This window comes from Sinohyriopsis cumingii, chromosome 16 (assembly GCF_028554795.1).
Source record: "Sinohyriopsis cumingii isolate HCF-2022 chromosome 16, ASM2855479v2, whole genome shotgun sequence".
Lineage (NCBI taxonomy): Eukaryota > Metazoa > Mollusca > Bivalvia > Unionida > Unionidae > Sinohyriopsis > Sinohyriopsis cumingii.
Window position 1 is genome coordinate 58,488,992 of NC_142976.1, and position 27,943 is coordinate 58,516,934.

Genomic DNA, 27,943 nt, shown 5'->3' on the forward strand with positions numbered 1-27,943 from the left:
TGACGATGAAGATGATAAAACAATTTTAACCGTAATAACAACGATGTTGATAATTACAGTTGTGATGATTATGGTAGCGACGGCAGCAACGATGATGGCGACGAAAGCAATTTCGATCTTGATCACTTATTTAACTGTAGAATAAAAGCCTGACCCCCATCTTCGTAAAATTAATTTTAAAATTTAAGTCAAGACTTAAATCAATTGATATATATATTTTAAGTCAAACCTAAATTTCAATAAGTAATATAGCTGGGATTTAGGTTTCAGTTTAAGTTTGGACTTTAGTTCTGTTGACGAAATTCTGCCATGACGAGCAGTCAACAACACGAATGTTTATACTGAGGTGTTCTAATAACACTTTTATCAGAGCAACAGGGGTGCATCCATCCGATGATACATCGTTTGACATCGATTAAAAGCACGTCTAATGTAGAATTCTCTTACACTCGGTGGTTAAAAGCATTCCACAATATTGCAGCGCGTTCTTAATCAGACTTGGTCGCAAACCAGGAATTGAGAGTCATTTCATTCCGTTATATTCATGGAAATCTCATTAAGGTGACGATAAATCACTTAACGCTGAAGATATATTCATTGACGTCAAAATGAGGCTGAAATTGTGCATTTAATTAATCCATTTGAAATTGAGTACCACGGTAGTAAATAGCATATAGCCTTGATAAGGTTTATTGTGTAATATTGGATCGGAATATTAAAAGTATTGACTTTGGAAACGTAGTTAGATGACAGCTAGAACATAAACAGTTATTTTCATTAAGGACATATAGTTTTTTGTTTTCGAGGACTGAAGGGACGTGTCAGTCTGATACGACTTTGATAAGTGTTAGATCAGAAATAACTAAGATGAAAGAATTTGAGACAAATTTTGTCAAGGTCTGCTGCGTAGTATATGTATTGCTAATGCCCGTATTGGGATCAGGCCTTTTAAGGGAAATAGTTGCTAAAGCGGTACCTATGTCAGACAGAGCTCTTCCTCTGACTCCTTTAATGAATGTTACTGCCGCATCGGCCTTACAGTGTGCAAAATTCTGTATTCAGCACCAGTGCCAGTCTTTCAACTTCGCCAAGCCGTCTACATGTGAATTACTGGACACCTACCTTTGTAGAGATAACGTGGTTCTTGAAGTACGTTTTGGATACATGTACTATGACGTCGAGTGGGGCGTTGACGTACAGGTGTGTATGCTTTGTTCAATAAAGTTATTTTCGAGTCGATTATAACCTGATCAAAACAGTATAATTTCTTAAGATAAAAATAATGAAGTTGCATTAACATATTGTTTATTCGAAAACGGCTTGTTCAAACACCGGAACTGCTCGAAACTTATTTTTCTACAAGTTACATTAAAGGATATAAATTCAAATATTACTTTATTACATTTATTACAAAAGTTTTGTGACGAATTTTGGCTCTGTAATTGAAACAATGATCATTGGTATCAACTTTGCTTGAATTTCTCTTTTACTGTAAATCCATTACTTTTCGTGGGGGGGGGGAGGGGGGCCGAGTGGCCGAGTGGTCTAAAGCGCTGTCCGTTACGTATCACTGCCATCTCACCTCTCTCTGCGTGGGTTCGAGTCTCGGATTCAGCCAATGTGCGTATGTGAGAAAGCTTGCCAGTAGCTTCTCGTGGGTCGGTGGTTCTTTCCGGAATTTTCCCGGGTTCTTCCTCCACCATTAATACTGGCCGCCATGTAAAGCCTATCGTGTGATGAAAAATGGCGTTAAACCCTACAACAATAACAACAACTTTTCGTGGGAATCTGAGTGTGTGGTTTTACTGAAGACTGTAAATCCATTACTTCTCGTGGGAATCTGATTGTGTGGTTTTGCTGAAAATTACTTGTACTGGGTGCAGTAATGGGGAGGGAGAGGGAATGGGGTTATATTGTCATTACATGTAGCTCACTGTTATTGAGTATTATAAATCTTGTTTTGTAACAATCACAAAAATCCATAAAACCGGCATCCTACAAAAAGGAACAGAATTCTAAGAAGTTATCATAGCGAATATTTAGATCTCTACAAATCAGTATGTCACGAGGAATTCGTTTATATGAATATATCACGTGACAGCGTTTTCCATGTCATATTTGTTGTATGTGCAACAAGAATAATAACACATTATGACGTCATTTAAAGCAAGGCGTGGTGATGCGGAAATCTGAATGTATTTCGTACCAATTTCACTGCTCTATTCTGCTCTTTCATTCAATGAAATCGGTATTTTTGTATTTTAATAGTCTTCATTTTGAGTTCTTTAATATAAAAATGTATGAAACTCGTGGAATGAAAGGCTCGCGAAAACAAACTATTCCCAAAAACTCAAGTGAAATCATTTATTTATCGATGATGTACTAATTACGTTTTCTTGATTAAATGGCACTTCTACATATTCGTTACGTCGTAAGAGCGAGATTCAGTTTGCAAGCTATTTTGTGCTCAACGCTGCTTATACCCATATCGTTGTTGCCATTTCTTTTTTAAAGCTTTCTTAATATCATTTTTCTTTTACATCATCTTTTGGAGCAGGCCAACGTTTTTTTTTTCTTTTTCTTCTCTTAATTTTCTTACCATACCTTCATTATTTTCTTAATTTTTCATCATTTAATCACCACAAGTATGATCTTAATCAATAAATTCAAACTATAATAGCAACAATTTTTTTTCCAGATTGCAAACGACTTTCGACATTTAAGTGATTGCATTGATCAAGGAAGGTGTTCACCAAAATGTTGTGAGTCAAAGAAAAACGTCGCTGTATCGCTGTTAACAGTAGTAGTAGTCGCCAGGGCCGGATTACCTGTTAATCACACTAAACACACCCTTAGGGTACCAGCCCAATGAGGGTATCAACAAATTCCTATTAATTGTTGATGATAAAACTGAATGAATTATTTATGACCTTTTCAATTTGCATGTACAAGCATTTGATTTGGAATTATGGCAATACTTGGATTTTCCCACCTGTATTGTTTTGTTTTTTAAGTTTCACATTTTGTAGGAGGAAGGGGGTACCATAATATTTTCAGTGTTTAGTGCCCCTGAACGCCTTAATCCGGCCCTGGTAGTAGTAGTAGCAATATTAGTAGTTTGCAATATATATATATATATATATATATATATATATATATATATATATATATATATATATATATATATATATATATATATATATATATATATATATGTGTGTGTGTGTGTGTGTGTATGTATGTATAGAGAGAGAGAGAGAGAGAGACAGAGACAGAGACAGAGACAGAAATAGGAAAGTATAAAGATGGATAAATAAATAGCTATTGTTATGTCTATTTAGATTTGATTATAATTGTCTTCTATCAAATATTATGGACAGATGATTACTGAATATACGTTTATGATGGCTTAATGTCAGGCACTGTTTTCTTATATACGTATTATTTTACTGAATATTTGTTTAAGTTTTCAAAAATGTAAAAACAAATATTACTATTACAATATTTTCGCAATACCTGTAAAATACTGAGGAGGTTTCTTAAATATTTCTCTCGATAATTCATTTTTCTGCGGTAAGTATAACACCCTAACTAGAATATCTTTGATTACATAATGTTCGATACTGCCATAATATATAAACTACATCTAAAATATAGAAAATATTAAGCATATGAGTGAGATGGAAAAATATATACATAAAATAAATAATGAGCTATTTTATTAGTATTATTCATTACAGTGTATCGTTACGAGCATGTGCTCCTAAAATATTTAACAGAAAAGAGTGTAGACAACAAGCATTGTAAAATTTAACAAATAAATTATTTCCCTAGAATATAAAGTGAAAAATGTGGAAAAAGTACTTACGGTATTGCAAATTAAATCCATGATAAAACTTAGTTCAACTTCCGAAAAGATCCAAAATTGAAGGCGATGGCGTAGGCTACGAAGTACTGATATGTCAACAGTCTCTTGTTGAATCGCAGAAATATTATTCCAGATTTGAATTCAGTATAAATTCCAGTGAATGTCTTTATCCAAGAATCTTATCAGTGTACTTTTGAGTTTCCAGAGAGAAAAGATCACTTGAATTCAATAATTTTTGAAGAAAATAAAATTCAACCCAAAATGGTCACAACATAGTACAACTTAAAGTGCTAGATGTTAAAGCACGACTTGTAAAATCCTCACAATCACAAGATAATACAATTCTCTGCTTGGCCTCAGGTCTCATTTAGCATTTTCTAAAGACAACCATTATCTATTGGAAAATAACCTTCTATAATGATCAATTAAGCCTTGTTTACTTACAACACAATAGCCTACAAAATTCACTTAGGAATCTCCGAAACCCTGGCCATGATCAACATATTAACTCCTTCTTGTTTACCTGAATAATAATCCTGATAGTAAGCTCGTACACATAGAGAATAATGAAACTATTATTAGTTATTTACATAAATGAAATGAAAAGGTCAAGCAGGTCAAGAAGAAATGATCTCAGTTTTGGACAATATCAAGTCCAGCATACAATGTTACATCACAATAACATGTAATTAAAAAAAAAATTAAAACTAACAAACAAACAGTTAAATTAAATATACATAACAGTACAATATTCTTGTAATTGCCTTCTATACTTCCATGTATATAGTAAATATATCGATTTCATTGAACAATTACTTCTGTTTTGAATTTGCAAATCAAAGTCCGCCTCTGACTGGTGTACATTGAGACATTTAGGCAGATAACGGTGCGATTCGAAGGCTCTACATTTACATACAAAATAGTACTCTGTTTAAAGATAATGATTGTCTCGACTAAATTCTAATTTAATTCACATATAATCTCTTAAGTGTCAAATTTAATAAGTGTGGCATTCGAGGTTTGTATGTCAACGTTAACTATACTTTCTTGAACAATTTTAAAAATATTAGCCAATTACCAACACACTAGCTGTATAAAAGCTTGAAAGTCCTAATAAATTAATAAATACTTGATTTCATTAAGCCATTATATACAACCCATACTATAAAATATATTATATACAATCCATAATATACAGACCATAATATACAACCCACAATATACAAGCCATCATATACAACCCATCGTATACAACCTATTATATACAATCCATAATATACAGACCATAATAAATACTTGATTTCATTAAGCCATTATATACAACCCATAATATAAAATATATTATATACAATCCATAATATACAGACCATAATATACAACCCACAATATACAAGCCATCATATACAACCCATCGTATACAACCTATTATATACAACCCATAATATACAATGCATCGTATACAACCCATAATATATAACCTATTATAAAACCCATCATTTACAATTTATTATAAAATCCATAATATACAATCAATCGTATACAACCCATAATATACAATCCATCATATACAACCCTTCATATACAACCTATTATAAAATCCATCATTTACAACATATTATAAAATCCATAATATACAATCCATCGTATACAATCCATAATATACAATCCATCATATACAACCCATTGTATACAACCTATTATATACAACCCATAATATACAAGCCATCATACACAACCCATCATATATAACCCATAATATAAAAGCCATCATATACAACCCATCGCATACAACCTATTATATACAAGGCATTATACACAACGAATCATATATAACCCATAATATAAAAGCCATCATACACAACCCATCATATATAACCCATAATATAAAAGCCATCATATACAACCCATCGCATACAACCTATTATATACAAGGCATTATACACAACCCATCATATATAACCCATAATATAAAAGCCATCATACACAACCCATCGCATACAACCTATTATATACAAGACATTATACACAACCCATCATATATACCCCATAATATACAACCCATCGTATACAGCCCATAATATACAATCCATCATATACTACCCATCGTATACAACCTATTATAAAACCCATCATATACAATCCGTCGTATACAACCCATCATATACCATCCATCGTATACAACCCATTATATACAATCCATCACATACAACCATCGTATACAACCTATTATAAAACCCATCATATAAAATCAACCGTATAGAACCCATCCTTTAAAACCTATTACAAAATCCATATTATAGAATCCATCGTATACAACCCATCATTTACAATCCAACATATACAACCCACCATATACAATCCACCATATAAAACCCATAATATACAATCCACCTTATACAACCCATCATATGCAATCCACCGTATGCAACTAATCGTATACAACCTGTTATAAATCCCATAATATACAACCCATTGTATAGAACCCATGAGATACATTCCACCTTATACAACCCATCATATACAATACATCGTATACAAAGGGACATTTTCTTTTCATGCGTTAGCAACGGATATACTTCATCGTGTGGTACCCAAAACATGATATTTTAATGAGTGTCGAAACTATAGGTTAAAATATAAAAGTTTTGGCATCACATGATGAAATATATCCGTTACTGATTTTTTATTTATTTATGCAAAACTTGCTCCAGAATAGCAATTTAGAATATTAAATTAACTCTTCGGCACATAAGCATTTCGTAAATTCACCTCACTTTCATAACCTGTTCGCATATTACATACGTGACTTAAGAAAGCGCTAATACGTCGCATTAAATTACATTTATATTATTTGGTAAACTGTTTGACCCTGTCCTTAAACATCGCAAGTCTGATACAGCAAGTTCTTGTCAAGGAAGTAAGGGAAATTAACTTCAGAGATACAAGGACGGATTCAGGTCAATTTTTTTATATCCAAGATTAATTTCCATGCCTAAAATTATAGTCAGTTTCTATTTATTTGTTTTAGCTCACCAAGTACTCGTTTTTGTTGTCGCATGGCATGATGGGATATCATAGTTTCACATGTGAAAATATAGTAATGAAAGAAAATAAGAAATTTATTTCGCCAATAGGTATCTATATAACATACTTAATCATATAATATAACCCATAATGTACGATCCATCATATACAACTTATCGTATAAAACCCACCGTACACAACCCATAATATGCAACACATCGTATGTAACCCTCCGTATAAAACCCATCATACACAACCTATAAAATCCAACCCATAATACACAACCCAGTACATGCAACGTACCGTATACAACCCATCATATACAATCCATCTTATATAACAAACCGTATACAACCCATACTATACATCCCCTCATATACAACCCATAATATGCAACCCATATAATAGGGGCCCAGAGTGGCCGAGCGATCTAAAGCGCTCTCCGCCATCTCACCTCTGTCTGCATGGGTTTGAGTCTAGGATTCGGCCAATGTGGGTATGTGAGAAAGTTTGCCAGTAGCTTCTCGGTGGTCGGTGGTTCTTCCTGGAGTTTTCACGGGTTCTTCCTCCACCATTAATACTGGCCGCCATGCATAGCCTATCGTGTGCTGAAAAATGGCGTTAAACCCAACAACAAGAAAACCCATCATATACAACTGGGTGACCGGTTTTATTATTTATTATTTTCTTCATTAAACTTGTCTTTTCTATTTAATCAAATACTTTCTTCAAAATCAATAATGGTATGTAAAGAGTTTTCTATAAAATGTCAGTCATGTTATCATATGTAATGGATCATGTGGAAAGTCTAGGATTTAATATGCTAGTGAAAAGTCTTCATATACAACAAAGCATCGTTATCCCTCTACATTTAATTCCTTCAGATGAATCACCTTCTTTACATCTTGGTATAATAAGAACATTGCTCCGATTTGAACGTTAAGTGCCTCAGCTTAATATCAATTTGAAGGATTAAACACACCTGCAAAATATCAATTTGAAGGATAAATACCACTGCTAAATATCAATTTAAACGAAAACTACTTTTGCTAAATATCAATTTGAACGAAAAGTGCTTTTGCTAAATATCAATTTGAACGAAAACTGCTTTTGCTAAATAAATATCATGCAATTTGATAAAGTAGAAATGACTAAATAACGCCTGTATCCAAAACTGTGTTAAAACTTCCTATTATTGTTCGTTTAATTACTGAAGAGTTTCGGACTTTTAACGAGATTCCAAAACACACACGGATTTTGATTTTGAAAATCATGCACTTTTGCACCCTTGATATATTATAGATTAATCTGTACAGTCGCCATTAAAGCGATGACTATAGTTTTTACAAATATCGATTGGCAACATGGGTAATAAAGAGCATCAATGGTTAAGCTTTTTCATCGATTGCATTCTGGTCTATCCGATACTACCACCATTAAAAGTATTCTTCTAATTACACAATGTTTCTGGTTGCATTGCAGTTTAAACAAAAACAAAAACAAAAGATTCCATTTATACTGTAGCCTTGTTAAATTCGTGTAATTATGACAATTAATTGATGGGTTTTTTTCCGAGAAGGACAATGGACTATAATTTGACAATTATGTAAACCTTTGTACTCTGTTGCTATTGTTGTTGTAGGGTTTGCCGCCATTTTCAGTACAAGGTAGGCTATACATGGCGGCCAGTATAACTGGTGGAAGAAGAACCCTGGAAAACCCCGGGATGAAGCTACTGGCAAGCTTTCTCACATACCCACGTTAGCCGAGCCTGAGACTCGAACCCACGCAGACAGAAGTGAGACGTCAGTGATACGTAACGGTGAACGCTTTAGACCACTCGGCTTCTCGGGGCCCCCATTGTACTCTGAAGGTGATAGAAGAGAAATGATTTTCTGTAGTCAAAACATAATCGAATGCATTTTCTCCATTTTTTATGAAACATGTATACTGACCCTTATTTGTGTTGTCTCTTAATCTTCATTTAGAATACGAATATCAGTATCAGCATTGCAGGATGGTACAGGCAATGTATTATATTAAAGTTTTTAAAAAAAATAGCCCCACAATTTTAATCCTGTAAGACAAGACAGGCAGTGCCTTTTATTAAATCCGAATTACAAAAAGCCCCACAATTTCTCTAGGACAACACAGTGTCTTATGTTCCCCCCCAAAAAAAGTTTAAAAGAGTATTTTTGCGATAGTTTTCTTTGACTGAAAATTATACAATTGAAGCTTTTTAAGATAAGACATTTTGGCATTTATACCAAAGGCACGTGATGATAATATCAGTCTAAAGTAGTGATGATGTAAACTCACTTTTAATTTTGATTCCCAAAGAGAATATTTTGTATGCATAAGTAACCTTACGGAAGTTGTTGGCAAAATTGGTGAAGGGTCCTGAAATTTGCATAGCATTTCACCTTCACTGTCATCTTCGTGCAAATGAGATAAATCTTGTCAAAATTTGCATTTGGAGAGAGAGAGAGAGAGAGAGAGAGAGAGAGAGAGAGAGAGAGAATACGGAATAACATCTTGTGAAAATGCCACCGGGCAACTCGAACCCTCGCGCAGGCACTGTCAATTAAGTAAACGCTGCAAATTTAACTAGATGATAGGTATGTATAAAAACAAATCATTTTAATATACCATCAATATTGTCTACACTATATTTGCCACTGGATAATTCACTGATGATACAAAAAGGACACACACACACACACACACACACACACATATATGTATATATATATATATATATATATATATATATATATATATATATATATATATATATATATATATATATATATATATATATATATATATATATATATATATATATATATATATATAATTTTACAACTTATAGTAGTGTGAGTTACATCCCAATTAGTCCTAAAAGTTCTATCACATCGTCCAAAAGTATAGGGTATTCCAAATGAGTTCCATTGGTGATCCGAATGAAGTCCAATTTTTAATGTGCAGATGTGGCGGACCCTTGAATCTTAAAATGTGTCGATATAACCAGAAAAGTCTTTCAACGAATTCACAATATTCGCTAAATAGTGATCTTTTCGTACAATCTATGAGCACTTTGTAATTCCAGACAACAATTGAAATAAAGAAAAACACAAATAAAAGACTTAGTCCACTCCAGATGCTTAAACAGGAATAATTAATGGTGTTGATTACTACTTTTATATGAAAACCAATGCACAATAACAGAACCAGGATGATGGTCACAAAATAATTTATTGAACAGTCTAAGTTTTAAACAGGAACTAAAGGTCACCTGAACGTGTTTAGCCAAATTAAAAGCGCAACCCACTACAGTGAAACCCGCCTTTGATACAAAAGGACCATTAAAATGTCAGTTGTTTTCTATTCAGTTATGACACCAACAGATTAAATAGTTGGAATATTATAAAATTACATTTTTTGAAAGAAAAATTGTATGGTACAGTTTTGCATAATCCACCTGAGACAGACCACGTAATCTTAAGAGGCATGATGTTATGCATTTTGATAAGGTGCGATTTTTTTCAGGCTGTTTTAAACCTTTTTATATCTTTGCTTTCTTTTTGAACCCTTTTTGGACAAAGCTTTGTGGGTGTTTCGGGTATACATAGTTTTCGAACTTATTTTTGGAATGTTTAATTGTATATCTGTACGTACTTGACATCAGAGGGCATATGTGATTCACAAGCTCAAATAGATTTGTTTGTTTCTTTCAATAGTTTCAAGAGGTCGAAGTAATGTTATATCATGACGTTAAACAACAACTTTAAAGCAACCAACATCCCAGCTTATTCACCAAAAGGGACAAAAGTCGTACTCATGAAACAAAATTGTTGCAACATTGAATTGTTAACTGAGGGGAAAAAATAATAATAATAATAATAATAATAATAATAATAACAATAATAATAAAACCCAAAGTATGTGTTTTTCGTATTTACGTTTCCGTTTATAGCTTTGTCAAATTTTAGTAATTATTTGTTGATTACGGGGAATCTGTGTTGGGAAGAAATTTCTCAAACCGAATAATTAGTCGATTTCTAGAAGCATACCTTCTAATGTATTGCATGGACGAGATTTTATGGCAGCATGGATTAGTTTTGTAAATAAATCACCCCTAATTTCTTAGAAAAAAGGATCTTCGGGATATTCTAGCGCATGTGTTCAGTAATTTCGTGTTTCGTGATGCGTATCGTCAAGTACTAATCTTTGGTTTATAAAGGTTTGCTGATGGGACATACAAATGTGAAGCCTCTAAACGTACGCAAATCAAAGTTTCATGATGTGTAGTCATTAGGTGATTAGAGTCAAATTATTTTGAAGTATTAAAGAGTCTTCATATGACAATACCTGAGGTAAAAAGGTCCTTGGAAATAGAGAAAATTCAATTTCGAGCCAGGCAGAAGTTTCATTCGCTCAATAATGAGCCTACTTGCGTTCTGCAATAATAATTATTTTTAAAAAAAATTTCAAGAAAGGTTCCAACTCTCGCTCTTACATTTAGTCTTGATTAAATCGTAGTCTTACCTTTACACCATTTTTACTGCGTCTTTAAATGTTTGACAATTTACTGTACACGAATAGCATGTATCCTAATGAGGTTCCTTAGTGTAGCAATCAGTATATGTAACCACCTGTAATTGTTATCAGTATAGGTAACCACCTGTAATTGTTATCAGTATAGGTAACCACCTGTAATTGTTATCAGCATATGTAACCACCTGTAATTGTTGTCAGCATATAAAACAACCTGTTATTGTAATCAGTATATAAAATAACCTGTTATTGTTATCAATATATAAAATAACCTGGTATTGTTATCAATATATATAATAACCTGTTATTGTTATCAACATATAAAACAACCTGTTATTGTAATAAATATGTAAAATAACCTGTTATTGTTATCAACATATAAAATAACCCGTAATTGCTACCTGGAGATTGATTTTAGAGAACAAATAGAATTAATACATATAATGGCATTGGACACAAATCAAGCAGTACAATCATTTTCTTCAATGAAAATTTCTTATAAAACTACTTTAATCAATAGTTTAGTCAGTATTACAGTGCCAGTCACCTACTGGTCAATAGGCGATAAGGAAGATATCTAGTAACAATTAAATTTAAAGAAAGAACAATGATTATATATATATATATATATATATATATATATATATATATATATATATATATATATATATATATATATATATATATATATATATATATATATATATATATATATATATATATATATATATATATGTATGTATGTATGTATGTATGTATGTATGTATGTATGTCTCTCTCCGTTGTCATAAGTTTGAAATCCTAATGGTATTTGTTCCGTTTGAAGATACCTCTCCAAAATTTTGATCAGTAGTTACTATAAATATGTGAACTGTTCCGATTGTCAGGTAAAACTCTTTTAAAAAACGTACACCATAAAAACTGTAAAACGATATTTTTCTTCTATCAGTAAATCGTTGGATGAAAAAAAAATCTTGAGTTGACGAGATTGTACAATTCAGGTATCTTAGCTTTATCCTTGTTTTGGCACTGCAGTGTGTAACCGAAAAAATGTATAACATTAGTTCTACCATTTTTTAAGAAAAGAAACAAACACAAGGCTTTTTCAAGAATGACGCGAGTGATATTTCACTGTATAACCCTGTCTATGGGTAACTCTGAATTCTAAAACCAAAACACACGTTCAGAAAAAATGTAACAATATTTGACCTATATTCTCTCAGTTTAGACTGTCGATAGAACAATATGTGTTTTGGTACTGCTTTTTTATTTTATTTTTCCCCGTCCTTAGATTTGTGAAAATTTTGCAACATTGTAGCGTGTGCTGCAAAATACAGGACATATCTTAAATTTGAGATATGTTAAGCAAATGTTAAGCAGTTAGTCGACAATACATATCACATTACCTATTTATAAAATTGATGAATGAATGAAATAAGGAACATATTTCACACAGAATGTATGGTTGTCTCAATAATCTTTGTCTTATAATGCCTCAAAAATAACAGAATCAAAAATGATGTCCTACGTTTGCTTATTTTTCTTTACCATTCTTTCTTTCTCTCTCCAATGTAATGTTAAGTCTGTCTGTCCATCTCTCAAAACACTCCAGACTAAAGTACTGGCCGTTCTACTGTCACCCAATGCAGTAACACTTATGTGCATGTGCGTGCGTGTGTGTGTGTGTGTGCTAGCTTTCGCTTACACACATATCGTTTGTACGAACATTTAACAACACAGAAATAGCAACCATTGACGTAAACCATTTAATTTAATCGTGTAGGTGTATGTCATCGTTCTAAATTTGTTCTACAAGTCACTTTTGGAGCTACTAGATTGTAAAAAATAATCTTCATGAGGTGCCAAACAAATTTATTTCTTCACTGGTCTTGTTGGTTATGTCATCCTACCGGATTTACCACCGTTGTTCTCTCAACCTCTCGATCTCATTCTGTAGGGGATGCAAATGGTTTTGAATATGAGATAATTATATCATCTTCAAGCACAAACCTCTACCAAACCATTCTGAAAAGTGATGTGTGACACGGATCACCACTGGCGCTTGGTGTCTGCTTTCTCCGTGGAAAATAGATTGTTTTATCTTGGTTGTAAAAGTTTAATTTGACTTAGTTTTACACACTACTTGAACTCTTTGCATTTTCTTTCTAGGTGTAAGCCGTCGTTCTCAATTTTCTGGACGTTCATTTTTGCGTTCCTCAAATGTGGTAATATTTAGTATGGACCGAACGAATTTATTTTGGCGTAAATCATGACTCTTTGGTTTTGTGGCATAAGTGGAGAGCGTTGATTCAAGCTAACATACGTAGTCTTGTAGTCTTCGAGATCGCTGACACGGATTTGAGCTAACACTTTAGCTATTGTGTGAGGAGACACGGCCTCTTACTTTCTCAATGAAATCGTTTCATCTTATTGCAAAATTTCATTTGACTAGGTTTTATACGCAACAGGTCCCTATATATAGGTAGAGTGTCTTAGAGCCAGATTATTCATTCAACTCTCAAACGATCAGGAATATTGAAGGGTAAGCACAGATCGACCTGCTGGTGAACGATTTGCTAATATTCGCTAAGAGTCATACGAAAACATAATTCACAGGCGAAAGTGGCAAAAATCTTACCCGTCTGGTCGTTGATTTGATGAAAGTCATACGAAAGTGTATAAGTGCTGACGAAGTTTGCTACATCTGCAAGGTAAATGGGTATTTGTCTCCAGAATACCTCTTTTGTCCAAGAAAGAAAGACAATTGTCAGGAGAAAGGACACTGGGATTCAGAGTGCCCTAAGAGAAAAGAGAAGAAACAGAAACAAGAGGAGAAAGCGGAGAGGGGTTAAGAAGAAATAGAAATTGATGATGAGGAAAAACTTCTTCCAGTAAAGAGATGGGAATGGATAAATCGAAAATTTGAGCCGATGCGTTGGCCCTGATGTGAGGTTTCATACTAACTTATAAAAGAGAATAGACCAGAAAGAAAACGCAAGTGTCTCTTGGCCTTGACTTTTATAATAAGGATGGCATGTTTTGTTTTTATTGACACTGCATGAATATGTGCTCTTTCGCCTCTCTATATTCCTCTGGGTCATTTTTTAGTTAGAATTGAAATGAAAGGGACGTTTTCCTTCATACACGCACATTAGGCATGGAAGTGGGTAAAAAAAAATAGTATAGTATGTTCATCCATCATTTTGTGTCATTTTGTGTCTTGATTTTTTTAATCCAAAATCAAACACTGACGCCATAGAATAACTGGTTAAATGGGTTATAGAGTGTGTGTGGGTGCGGGTGTTTGATAGAGTTGGTCATTATAGGTGAGGGCTTTGGTGCTTTAAAAAAAAACTTTTCCTTCTTTACTCTGTGTTGATAGTGTATAATGGTTTTCTTCTTCTTCCATCTGTGTGGTTAGAATATTATGGTCTTTCTTCTTCCCTCTGTGATGCGAGTGTATATTGGGCTATTTTTCCTTCTTCTCATGTGTGGATAGTCTATTTGGAGTTTGTATGTGTTTGCGTACGTTTGTGTGGATAGTATATTTTGGGTTTGTTGTTTCTTCTTCCCTCTGTAGTGTGTGTGTGTGTGTGTGTGTGAGTTGATTTTGTATTTTGTATGCGTGCGCGTACGTTTGTGTGGATAGTAGATATTGGGATTTTTGATAGTTAATCTTGGGCTTTTTATACATACATACATACATACATACATACATACATACTGAATGACAAAGTGCACGGGAATATTTAGTTTCTACCATCATTCCCTCTTTCAGGTCATTTTAGTCACAACTGCCAAAAGCGATGCTTCTTTTTTTTTATTGCTTTTGCTGTGAACTTTATTCCTTTATGTTTTCAATATTTTAATTATTCTCACCAAAATATTAAGATTGATTACGATTTATGCTATAGAATGCAATGATATGCGATCAAACACAAAGAAAAAATCCCTCATGAAAATTGCTATCGATATTTGAACGTCAGCTTTGTTTAAAGTAATATAAAATGTAATGGTTGGTAATCCTGTGAAATATGTCTGTGTAGAGATGGATCTGTAACTGATGATCTAATGGATGCAGTTTGTCTTCATTTTTATTTAGGCCTCTAGTGACGGATCTGTAACGGATGAGTTAATGAATGCAGTTTGTCTTCATTTTTGTTTAGGCCTCTAGTGACGGATCTATAACGGATGAGTTAATGGATGTAGTTTGTCTTCATTTTTATGTAGGCCTCTAGTGACGGATCTGTAACAGATGAGCTAATGGATGCAGTTTGTCTTCATTTTTATGTAGGCCTCTAGTGACGGATCTGTAACGGATGATCTAATGGATGCAGTTTGTCTTCATTTTTATGTAGGCCTCTAGTGACGGATCTGTAACGGATGAGCTAATGGATGCAGTTTGTCTTCATTTTTATGTAGGCCTCTAGTGACGGATCTGTAACGGATGAGCTAATGGATGCAGTTTGTCTTCATTTTTCTGCTCTTTATAGATAGCACAAATAAGAACATATATAAAATATGGACGAGTGTTAAATGGTTACAACAAATTTCTTCTGTCAAGAAATTAAACAAGTTCTCGCCTGCTTGCTAATTTTTGAGGATTTGGAAGATACATAAATCAGGAACAACTTCAATATGTGATTGAACACACGCCTACTTCGAAACAAAAACTAGCTGCTAATTTCACACTATTGCGTTGTATCAAGTGTATACACATTTCAGCAAACAAATAAAGGATATAACGTAATCATAACAAATTCTCTTACAGACACTGATTTGGGAGCCAACATCGGCACCAATCAAACCTTGTCCTATATATTTGAAACATTCAGTACGTATTATCTCAAATCCTTCCCAAACCTTTTGAATATACAAAATCAGCTATTGTAATTTCAATGATTTGTTGGTTGAGATTGTGTAAAGCAAATTATTTATAGTGAACCTCTTTTCAGAAATCCGCTTGTTGGTCAAACAATTGTATTGTTTTTTTTATTCCATTCATATATCCTTCAATTCAAGATTGATGTAAAAACTTCACATACTTCTGGTTGCAAGTTATCTTTGTATAATTATTTGAACTCATTTTGTGACGTCTTTTGTGCCACGATATGACTGTTGTCACATACACCAATAGGTAAATTAAGTAAGACTTAAGTATTGTATTAAATAGACGAGTCGACATAGGTGTAGGATGATATTTTCTGCATTAACAAACTCACAAACTCAATACCTAGTGCTTTCTCAGACTTTATGCAATGGATACTGCCACTTTCACGTAGTTCTCCAGGATTTTGGTATCAGTAGATTCATCTTCATGGGTTTTAGAAGAATCGAATTCGGTGTAAGTGGTTGAAACACTAAATTAAACACATATGGAAATCTATAGAACCATTAATTAATCTCTGGTCATAAGTTCCAAAATACACGTATGTCATTTTCACAGATGCATATATAAGCTTCATTTTTATTTTTAGTCACATTTACTTTAAGAAGTCACATTTTTTAAAATAAAAAAGCATTTGTTTGAAGTTTTCTTAAGGATAATCATGTGATTTAAAAATTTCTACATTTCTAGGTGCTCTAGTTACGACTGGTTTCTTTGCAGTTGACTTAATATAAAATCATGGTTTTCTTGTAGTGCCAGCTAACTATTACAAGCCATCCTCAAAGTTTTTGTCATGTCAACATTATCATCAGCAGTCTGAAAAGTGTGAAAAGAGTTTTATGGCTTTATTAAAATCAAGTGTTTCAACCATTGGTAGAAAGTCTCAGATGAAAAGTTATGAAATTGCTCACGCAGGCATTCTTAATAATCACTTTGTTATTCATGGCTCAATATAAATTATGTTAAGAACTCCAATTTGTCATCATAACTATATGTATTGTGCGTATTGAGGTTGTTTTTGTTGTCGTTATAGGGTTAACCGCCGTTTTTCAGCACAAGATAGGCTATAAATGGCGACCAGCATAAATAGTAGAGGACGAACACGGAAAAACCCTGGAAAGAACCACTGACCCACGAGAAGTGTATTGAGGTTACTATTAGAAAAACTTATAGTCCCTGACAGGCCTAGTGAAAAATATACACTGATCTAGCACTGTCTAAGCTATCAAAATCAGACATATATTTCAGAACAGAATAATCTAACAGAAAAAAAACAATAGTGTTTGCCGTGTGTAAGTAAGAATGGTGAAAGAAAAAGGGTTCCTTCCTGGTCCAAAGCCTATTAGAGCAGTTTAAATCTTTTCATATGTCCCTAACGACAGTTGTAAAAATTGAACATTTTAAGAATAAATAACCAATACTGCAATGCAGACACACCAATGATGCGACTACACAGCATATATCAAGGCTTAGCCCAGGTTACATACATGAGGATTTTTTCGAGTGTTGAATAATACCTTTCATTAAAGGCCAAACGTTTAACACTATACATTAACGAATTGAAAAGAATATGTGAAGAGAAAGGAGATATGCAATAAATACAAAACCATATATGTGCTTTTTATTCAGTCGGGGTGGTGGTGGGGGGGAGAACTTGTTTGATACGGCGTAGGAACATACGTCTAGGCTTGACGGCCTTGACATATCCCTACTCGTTATCAAACTATTTTTTTTTCTACACACACGGAACAAAACACAGATGTAGCTTTGTTTATATGTCGCTTTCGAAAGCAATCTGCCAAAATTAACTTGTAATTGAAGCTAAAGATAAACTCCTAGAGCTATCAAAGTAAATGTACTGCTCTTTCCACAAAAAGAAGAATCCCAGTTATGACGTTTAAAACATTGCTTGATCTTGAGGTCATACGGTTAGTATAGGCACTTTGTTTATTTATGACGTTTTCTGTGGAGCAGTTTGAATATTATTCGGAACACAGCGGATTGATCTGCCAATAGAATCACAAATTGGATGTGATTGTCGGAACTACTTGTCATAATCATTTTAGGTTTAATGCACTGAATGCTGTCATTTTCTTCGAAACTGTGCAAACTGTATCCAAACTGATACACCATAATGTTACTGTGACGCCACGTCATAAAGCAGTCGTTGTATTCGATTATAGGATTAAATTATCATGGTGTATCGATGCATAAATGTAACCTAATAACTTACAATATAAATGGAGTCCAAAGAAAATTTGACCCGTTAATGAATAGGCCGTTTGATCATTATAATTCTGTCGTCAAATCAACAAAGCATTTGATTTAAGGTAGCTAGTAGTTTTCACGTATTATCCTCTTCACGCTCCGTCAGAGTATCTGACCATATATTATCTAGTGAAGGGTCGTCATCAACTGTTAGATAGTAATATGGCTGAGAAACTTTTGTCACTGGTTTTATGTTGTTGGTGGTGGTAGTGCTGGTGGTTTTTGTTGTTGTTTTTTAACCAAACAAGTGCTCATTAAGTGTACGTCTGGCACGTGGTGCTGTAACAATTGTTGTTCTTGCTTTCTATGCACTTTGAACTTCCAAAATCAAAACCTTATTCATTTTTCGCAAGGTCCTATGCTCGTTATATGACTATGACCTTCATAACTCAACTTTCATAGCTTGTGAAACATTGTCAAAGAAAACATGCAATAAGATTGGTGTGTTGTGAAACATTGTCAAAGAAAACATGCAATAAGTTTTGTGTGTTGAGTGGCACTTGAAGTCTGCTGTGTCATATGCTTTGTTTAGCCAAAGGGGTGAGTATTGGAATGGTGAAAGACTATTTGGAATGCGTGTAGCTTTGACTGAAAAAATATTTCGATGTAATCGCAACTTTTCGATTAATCTTTCTTTCATAAAGAACCGAGGTAGTCCGAACGGTACTTGGTGTGTTCAGCCATATTTTATTCTTGTCCACGCCTTCTTTGGAAGTAGTGTGAATTCTCAAACACAAGACAACGTTCGCAAACAATGTTCTTCACGTTAGTGCTGAGGAAACAAACGACAACAATGTTCTCTTGTGTTTTGTATCAAGAAATGGTTCTGACAAGACGCCAATTCATCATAACGTTGATGAAGAAATATCATGGGAGTATCTCTTGATCAACAATATGAAGAAAAAAAATGAAATTCTCTGCACGTTTTTGCATGTATTTATTTCAAGAAGAAAAAACAACATATTGAAAACAGTAAATTCTTAATGAATTTACATTTATAGCTCTTACGAAAACTTTAATTAGCGAAATATTGACAGAGTATTATATTCAAAATTCAACAGTAGTTGTCTACCGCTCGTTATCGTGGTTAGAGATTAGAAATCTCATTTAAGACCAATGGCATGAAATTAAACAACACACATTACATATGGAAGAGCAGTGACATATAACTAATGCCATTAAATGAATCTTATATGAGAAGGCTAAGTTAATTCTCGTGTTTTGTTCACGTGTGGGCCTTTAATGATGTTCATTCTTGTATGTGTTCTCGCAATACCTCTTATGTTGCCATCGCACCATACTGTGCTTAAGACTGTCGACCATGCCAATGAAATATCAGCCAGTTGATTGACGTAGGGATTAAGTCACTATGGGCGCATGTTCCTTGTACCATTGTAATTCTACCTTTCAACAGGACGCAAGTAATATTAACAGATTCCTACAATCAGTAACGCAATGTTTGGAAGATGATTTTTTGAAAAAAATTACTCTGTACTGGAACAATCTAGCAAAGCAAGGGCTGCATTTTCATCTGCGAGCAGTGATTTCATTATAAAATATCTACTTTTATTATATACTAACGCGTGAAATTTTGAGACTTTTTGGCGAAATAATTCTCAGTGTTTCATTGCTATATTTTCACATGAGAAAAATATATCCTTATATTTTCACATGTAAAAATATAAGATTTCCCATTATGCTGTGCCACGCTTGACTGTGTGTGCCTACAAAAGTTGTACATGCAACAAGAAAAACGAGTACTTTGTGAGCTGGAGCAAATTAATAAAAACTAACATGCATTTAAGACATGGAAATATTATCTTTGATGAAGAAATTTTACCAGACGCCGTTCGCGTCTCTTTGAAGTTATTTCCCCTTTCTTCTTTGACAACAGCGACAAACTAGTTCTGAAGCATTGCTGAATTTGGTCTTACAATGTTTTCAAATATGGTCAAATAGTTAACAAACTGACAAAAATGTAATCTACTGCAGCAAGTTAGGTCACTCCAAGAACATTTTCTTTTCCTTCGTTAAAACCGGATATATTTTATCTTGTGGTACCAAAACTATATATTTTAACTCATGGCTTCGCCAATCGTTAAAATTACATGCTGTTGGTACCACACGATGAAATATATCCAGCATTAACGTAGGAACAGAAAATGTCCTTTATTTATTGCTATTAAGAATTTTACAGTTTCACAAACTAGATTTCGAGCATCATTTCACATATTTCTTGTTTAATCGGGTAGATGGACTAAGCCACAAGCTATATTATATGAAAATAGAACATGTTTTGGTAAAGGACGAATTTTATCTTGTATTCGAATACTAGTGCTACACGTAATGTAGACGCAAGTATATACCTAAATATTATTGTAGGATCCAATATATATATATATATATATATATATATATATATATATATATATATATATATATATATATATATATATATATATATATATCGATCTACTTTCCTGTAATGATCAGATGATTACACTAATTTTAGGCTTTTTTATTTGTAACCTTTCAAACTTCACAGTGGTGTGTTGAAGTTGGCAACATAATCTTTCAATTTCTTAAGCATTTTTCTGAAAACTCACTTTCTAAACCAGTATCGACATAAGATGATGATCATATATATTTACGTTTGTGGCTTTAATTGCTTCATTAGTCACCTTTTCTTTTCTTTCTAATGTGATTATTTGCATTTTCCCTCCATCATTCTTTTTCTCTTTTTGTTATCTTCACCAGAATGTTGGTTAGTTCTTTCGTTCGTAGTAATTAACATAGATGAAAAAAATCATAATGATTCGTATTTTGACGCATAAATCATAAGTGTTGATTATGACATTAATTATTATTGTAGGATTATATGTTTGCAACAGAACGAAAGACTAATACGCAATACAGATTTTCTTTCTTCAAATTACCATTTGCAAATACAGATGGTCAAAAGCGGCACGTCATGATGCGGGGTCGCGGGTTAGAGCCCCAGCCAAGTCATACCAAAGACATAGAAAAGATGGTACTAACACCTGCCTCGCTATGCGCTCAGCATTAAGAGGTTAGTGTTAGGACTGGTCGGCCTGATGTCAGAATAATGTGACTGGGTTGGACATCATGTTACTTATCTCCGGCATGATGCTACAGTGCTAGGCACCACTATAAACTGCCACAATGCTTACATCGTAGCGATATGACTACAAATTGTTAAAGCTACGTTAAAATTCCAAATTTCTCTCTCTCTCTCTCACACACACACACACACTGAGACACACACACAACTGACAGAACTGGAATGAGATTGAAACAACAGTTCCCCAATATGACTGAATGAGTCCATAAAAATGAATGAGTCCATGAACGAATGAGTCCATGAACGTCATGAAGGAGTAATGAAGCATGTACAGTATTTGTTACTCGCACAGGATGTAGTTGGTATGATGTATTAGGGAGATAATAAGGGGTACAGTTGGAAGACAAAGGTCTGATATGCAATCATCTTCCTTAAGCCCTCTCATGAGTTTTTCTGATTTCTAATTTATTTTGGATCAGAATATCCTTTCAAGGCGTGAATCTGGGTAATTTATGAAGCGTAACAAGCAGCAGCTATAAAGGGTGCATGATTAATTGAGAATAAAAAGTTAGGAACCATAGATAGAGATCCTGTTAATGTGTTTGGGCAGTAGAGGTGCTGACAACAAAATGATTTTAAAATTGTCAGGCGTTATTTTAAGTTTTCCTGTTAGATGGGGCCAGTGTCTATTGAAGATTTAATGATGTGACTTCAGGTGGAGAGGTACTAACAACCAAATGAATTTAAATTTGTCAGGCATCATTTAAAGCTTTCCTGGTGGATGGCACCAGGGCTGATGTAAGAAGTAAGGTCATGATTTCAACAAGACTTCTGGCAGACTATTTGGAATAGCTGAACGAAACGCTTTTAATATTTGGACTCAAGTGGTGTAGCACATGGGGATATATTTTTCGCAGTAATATAAACTTCTCCATGCGAAACGACTTAACGGATAGCCACTAGGTACCATAGAAATTATCTAAAATCCCACAGACCCATATTGTTTGCATATTTCATACCGGCAGCCTGTGTTACATGTTGAATTCCTAAATAAAATTTATACTCAACATAATCAAACCCGTATACACTTTAAATAACATATGATCCCATAGGACAATTATGGTGACATCTTTTTTATTTAGAAATTTTACCTATGCATAATACAAACTCAGGAGCAAAAACTTAATAAGGTCCATTTAAACTGCGTCCCAATTCTGATACCTGGCGGAATTTTGGACAAACCAAACGTGCACTGACATAAACACATCTTTAGTAGAATCAAGAAATGCTTATTTTGTTTTGAGTAATTTTGAACACCTAGCACACCCTTTGGAAACTAATGAATGGCTAATTGTCTATTTCTTTGCAATATAGAATTTCACCATGAAAAAAAATATTTAAATGAATTCATTTTCCACGTTGAACTTACTAAGTTTTTTTTATATAATAAGCGGTTAGTAACATGCATTATTTTCCTGACTCTCTTCAAAGATACTGGCACAACTTCAACACAAGCAAGTACCACGATTACTACAACCCAATCAACCACAGCTCCATCTACAGTAACAACCAGTACACCCACGACAGCATCATCGACAACAACAACCAGCACTACTGTTGCCCCGACAACGACGTCAACCACCAGCACCACATCTCCCACGACAACTACGTCTGCAACCACCGCCACCTCTGCTCCCACGACAACCACAACAACGACCACCACCTCAGCTCTCACGACAACCACAACAACTACATCCACAACCACTACAACGGCTGGTGGAGTTCCGGTAAACTCACCTTGCACAACGGATTTACAATGTGTTGTGACACTCACTTCTTGCAGACAAAACACGTGTTTGTGCTTGCCTGGTTACAGCTTTAAACCGTCAACTGGTACCTGTGTTACTATTGGCAGTAAGTATTTCTGTATTTTCATATGTGTGTGTGTGTGTGTGTGTGTGTGTGTGTGTGCTTGCGTGCGTGCGTATGCGTGCGTGCGTACGTGCGTATGCATGCATGCATGTATTTGGCTATCCACACGTACACAAAAGGTATAGTTCAGTACCTTCTGTGAAGTGCGTGAACTGGTACTGAGTCACAGTAAATCAAAATTATAAAAACAAAAACGTATTCTCTTCTTTATTCCTTTTTTGTGTGTTTTTTTTTTTTTTTTTTTTTTTTTTGTTGTTGTTGTTTGTTTGTTTGGCATTTAGTTTTATTTTTTGTTTTTTTTGTGATTGTTTCTTTTTTGGGTGAAAGAATGGACATATCATATACGCTCAGATACTATTCCTCTTGAAAGTAATTGTATCCAGTACCGGATTACCAATTAAGCACACAAAGCACGTGCTTATGGCACCAGCCTAACAAAAGCACCAGAAGAAGAACAAAAATTCATTGTTGACAATAAAATTGAATGAACATATATAATGATTTCGATCTGCATGTACGAGTATTTTGATTTGGAATGATGGCAATACTGTATTTTCCCAACTTTTTAACTTTTTGTTTTTTTATTTTTTTTTATTTTTTTATTTTTACAGTTTGTAGGAAGGAATGGACAGCCTAATATTTCAGTGCTTATGGTTCTGGAACGCTGTAATCCTGCACTGATTGTATCTTAGTATGTACGTCAAAATTAACAACAGTGATGGGTTTGGGATGCGGTAGGTTGGAGAGACTAGTGGAGTCATCGAACTCGTTTTCTTACAATATGCATAATTGTATCACAACCATCGGGATTGCAGGAGATGCCACATATGATTAATACCAGGTTTTTGTCCAGATCGCCATTTGAGATTATCCACACAGATCCACACAGATATTACTTTGGTATCCGTTTGTGTGTCTGTCCATTCATCCAGCCGTACGTACGTCCACACCTTAGACAACCTCAACATCAAAGTCTGTTATATGGTCAGTTTTTCAAGTACATTTGGCCGCAGGGACATGCTACTTTGTACGGGGATGCAACTTAGTATGTACAACACTAGTTTAATAAAAGCTCGAGGGCAACATGCAGACCATGTGCTAAGCAACGCAAAACCACCAGTGGTTCAGTTGAAACTGAGATCTATTTCATTTGTGGCTATATCAATTAAGCTAAAACCAAGAGTGTATATTACGAAGCGTAACTCAGCAAGTATAACGGAGAACTGAGAGAGAAAATCATTTTTAAATCTATTTTGGTAAACTTTTTTATATTTGGTATCTCGGGTGTAATTAATTCTTGTGATTCAAGCAACACAGTTATAGTCTTGTTGCATTGGCTTACGTGTGAGGATAAAATGAGATGTGCTTTCAAGAGCATTTCAATTTTAGCAGGTATGCTTACTACCTGTAATAAGAAATGTATGTCTTGAAATGTTTGTATGCTTTATGAAGATTTTGCTTTCATGTATATGGATCGTGGCAATGGTTAGATCTAAAACTAATAAAATTACAGGTAATATAGTAAATGGATTTGTTCATAGAACTATTTTAGCAATTTCAATTCAATGAAGGGTTCATTTAAATAAGCATTAAATCTAATTTTCCTATATCATTTCAATATTCTTTCTGTCATTTTCAATTAAAGTACTTAAATACATCACTCTTTTTATCTTTTTTCTCTTTCCGTTTTTACCGGAGGACACAGACATTTAAGGCAGTGAATGAGAAACACGGCTTGTTTATCTGCACATGTTCATTTAAGCAGTTAAACGTTTTTATAATTGTTGTTTGTTTGACGGGGGGTTGCAAAAGGACCAAGGTAAAAGGAACAAATATGAAAAGGTCATTTTTAATTATAGTTTAAAGCTGAATTATCCAAATGTTGAGCTTTCGTGATTGCAAGGAATGTGTACGAAAATGGGAATTGGAGCTTTCTTGATCGCTAGGAATGTGTACGAAAATGGGAACTGGAGCTTTCTTGATCGCTAGGAATGTGTACAAAAATGGGAATTGGAGCTATCTTGATCGCTAAAAATGTGAACGAAAATGGGAATGGGAGCTTTCTTGATCGCTAGGAATGTGTATGAAAATGGGAATTGAAGTTTTCTTAATTGCAAGGAATGTGTACGAAAATGGGAATTGGAGCTTTCTTGATTGTTATGAATGTGTACGAAACTTGGAAAGGGAGCTTCCTTTATCGCTAAGAATGTGTTCGACAATAGGATGGGGAGCTTTCTGCACGGCATGCACCTAATGTATCATTGGGTCATTAATGAGTGGTTCAGAGTAATCCCGAAATACACGAAAATGTGTTCCTCTTAAAACACTTTAATGACTTCATAATACTAAATAATCTTGCATGTTTACGAGCACAGAAAGTCAGTGATGTAACAAAATAAATTTAATTAATTGGTTTTCTACAAGTTCGATTCCCACCCCGCAAAATAAATGTGCGAACAAACATAATCATTGTAGAGGCTGGCACCGGTCAAGGATATCCCATCATCGGATTAACATTACTTTTCCTTTACTCGGTATATCCTGGGAAAACACAAATAATGTCATTATTCGACTGGAATTTCATTGTCTCTTTCCCAAACTAAACATAGATTTTATTAACTTCATGACGTAAACATGTCAATAAATGCAAACTTAATTACTGATCCATATCGTACGCACTCCAGTTGTTTGTACTCTGATACTGTTGGCATGATGGTGATATCGTGTTTCTTTCATCTCTGTGATATTGCCCGGTTTTAAGCCACAGTTTACTCAGTTGTTATACAATACTACATAAATATGTCATAAACATTAAAACGACGTTAAGACTTATAAATATGGACGTTATATACTATATCGTATTAGGAACGCAATAATAATACAAACCTTGCACTTTATTTTGCAATATTGCAATGTACAGTTATTTTCCTTCTTTCTTCGCCAGATTGTGGGACCCTTGGAACAACATTTACTGTAACTGTGGATTATTACATCAGCGGAAACAACCTGGCAATTTTCGACGTATACACTCAAAGTGACTGCGAATTAGAATGCATAGCTAACCCCAGCTGTCACAGCTTCGACTATAACTGGATGTCATTAACCTGTTACATTGCTACGGTCACGAAGCTGGACGTTAGCTCATCCTTTTGGACTAATGATATATCATTTGAATATCATCAAAGAAACTGTGCATAAGCCAACCTTCGCCTTTAGTGCTTGGATAGTGTGACTAAATATTTTGCTTCGCTTGAACATCGTCAACCTGTATACATAGGTCTGTTTCTTCGCACAGGAAAGACATGTTGCTTTTTGTCCTCTTTACAAATTAATCGTAAGTTTTTTACTTTGCTGAGGACTGCACATTTCATTTTTGCCCTTAAAGCCGTGCCTTTATCTGCTAATTCGCCGAGGAGTGATAACTTGATTGCACATCTTTCAAACTGAAAATATTTGTTAATTCACTGAGTGATATATCTCTTTTTCAGAATGACATCGTACGTGCGTATATATTTTTAGACACAGGGAATCGAACTTTTATAAATCCATGTTCGTTTTGAATGTCATTCATACAGTAACGCTACAAATATTCAGACGGCGTAAAATGGGATATCAACTCAATAGAAAACCAAATTTGTGTTTCGTTCTGAGTGGGCTAAAACAAACTCATTTGATGTAGCAGCCTCGATGACATCGCTACGCCATATCAAACTCCTTCCCTCCGCCGACTCGGAACAAAACATGATGCATGTACCTCAGCATATTAGTATAACATGTCGCTTTACCACAGCAAGGCTTGTTGAAATAGCATGAACAAGCAACTGTCTCACAAAGTGTTTGAGAGATTTTATGCCCTAAGAGCTTACGGAGGGGCAGCTTGACTGTTTTCGTTTGTCAGTACATCCGTCCGTCCGTCCGTACTTGGAAGTTCATGGACATGATTAAGCAATAACCACTTCATGTATTCAAAATTTAGTCCGATATGCATATTTGTGCGCTTATGAGCATGACGATTATATTTGTATGACATTTTAGCATTTGTTTTCTCTAATTATTTCATACTTCTCATTAAAACTTTCGTTTTGCTGAATACTTTGTTTTCATTGCTACTTTATAAATCATTGACACACACACAAACACACACACACAAACACACTTTTTTAAATCGTAAAGTCTATCAGGCATGTTTGAATGGATAGATAGTCCTTGATTTTTTATGTATTTGACATGCAATCATTTCCAAAACAAAAGTGGGTAGACAAAAGGAACTGCACACTCCTTGTAATCATTGCGATAAATGGCGCCTAAAAGTAAATACCAAAAA

The 27,943-nt window shown here is 34.2% G+C and overlaps 1 protein-coding gene across 1 annotated transcript; it reads left to right on the forward strand.

Moving 5' to 3' along the window:
* Positions 1 to 361: 361 nt before the first annotated feature.
* LOC149780494 (uncharacterized) lies at positions 362 to 27,709 on the forward strand. Its single transcript, XM_089936388.1, has 4 exons — positions 362 to 1,200; positions 2,699 to 2,762; positions 23,179 to 23,601; positions 26,564 to 27,709. The coding sequence occupies exons 1-4, from the start codon at positions 868 to 870 to the stop codon at positions 26,815 to 26,817; spliced, it is 1,074 nt and encodes a 357-aa protein (XP_089792514.1). The 5' UTR covers positions 362 to 867; the 3' UTR covers positions 26,818 to 27,709.
* The last annotated feature ends 234 nt before the right edge of the window (positions 27,710 to 27,943 follow it).

What these genes read in the sequence shown, in the direction of transcription:
- LOC149780494 (XM_089936388.1), top strand. Translation starts at nt 868, where the DNA reads ATGAAAGAATTTGAGACAAATTTTGTCAAGGTCTGCTGCGTAGTATAT. An exon ending in AGTGGGGCGTTGACGTACAG is followed by an intron (nt 1,201 to 2,698) that starts GTGTGTATGCTT and finishes TTTTTTTTCCAG; the next exon opens with ATTGCAAACGACTTTCGACA. An exon ending in TACCTGTGTTACTATTGGCA is followed by an intron (nt 23,602 to 26,563) that starts GTAAGTATTTCT and finishes TTTCTTCGCCAG; the next exon opens with ATTGTGGGACCCTTGGAACA.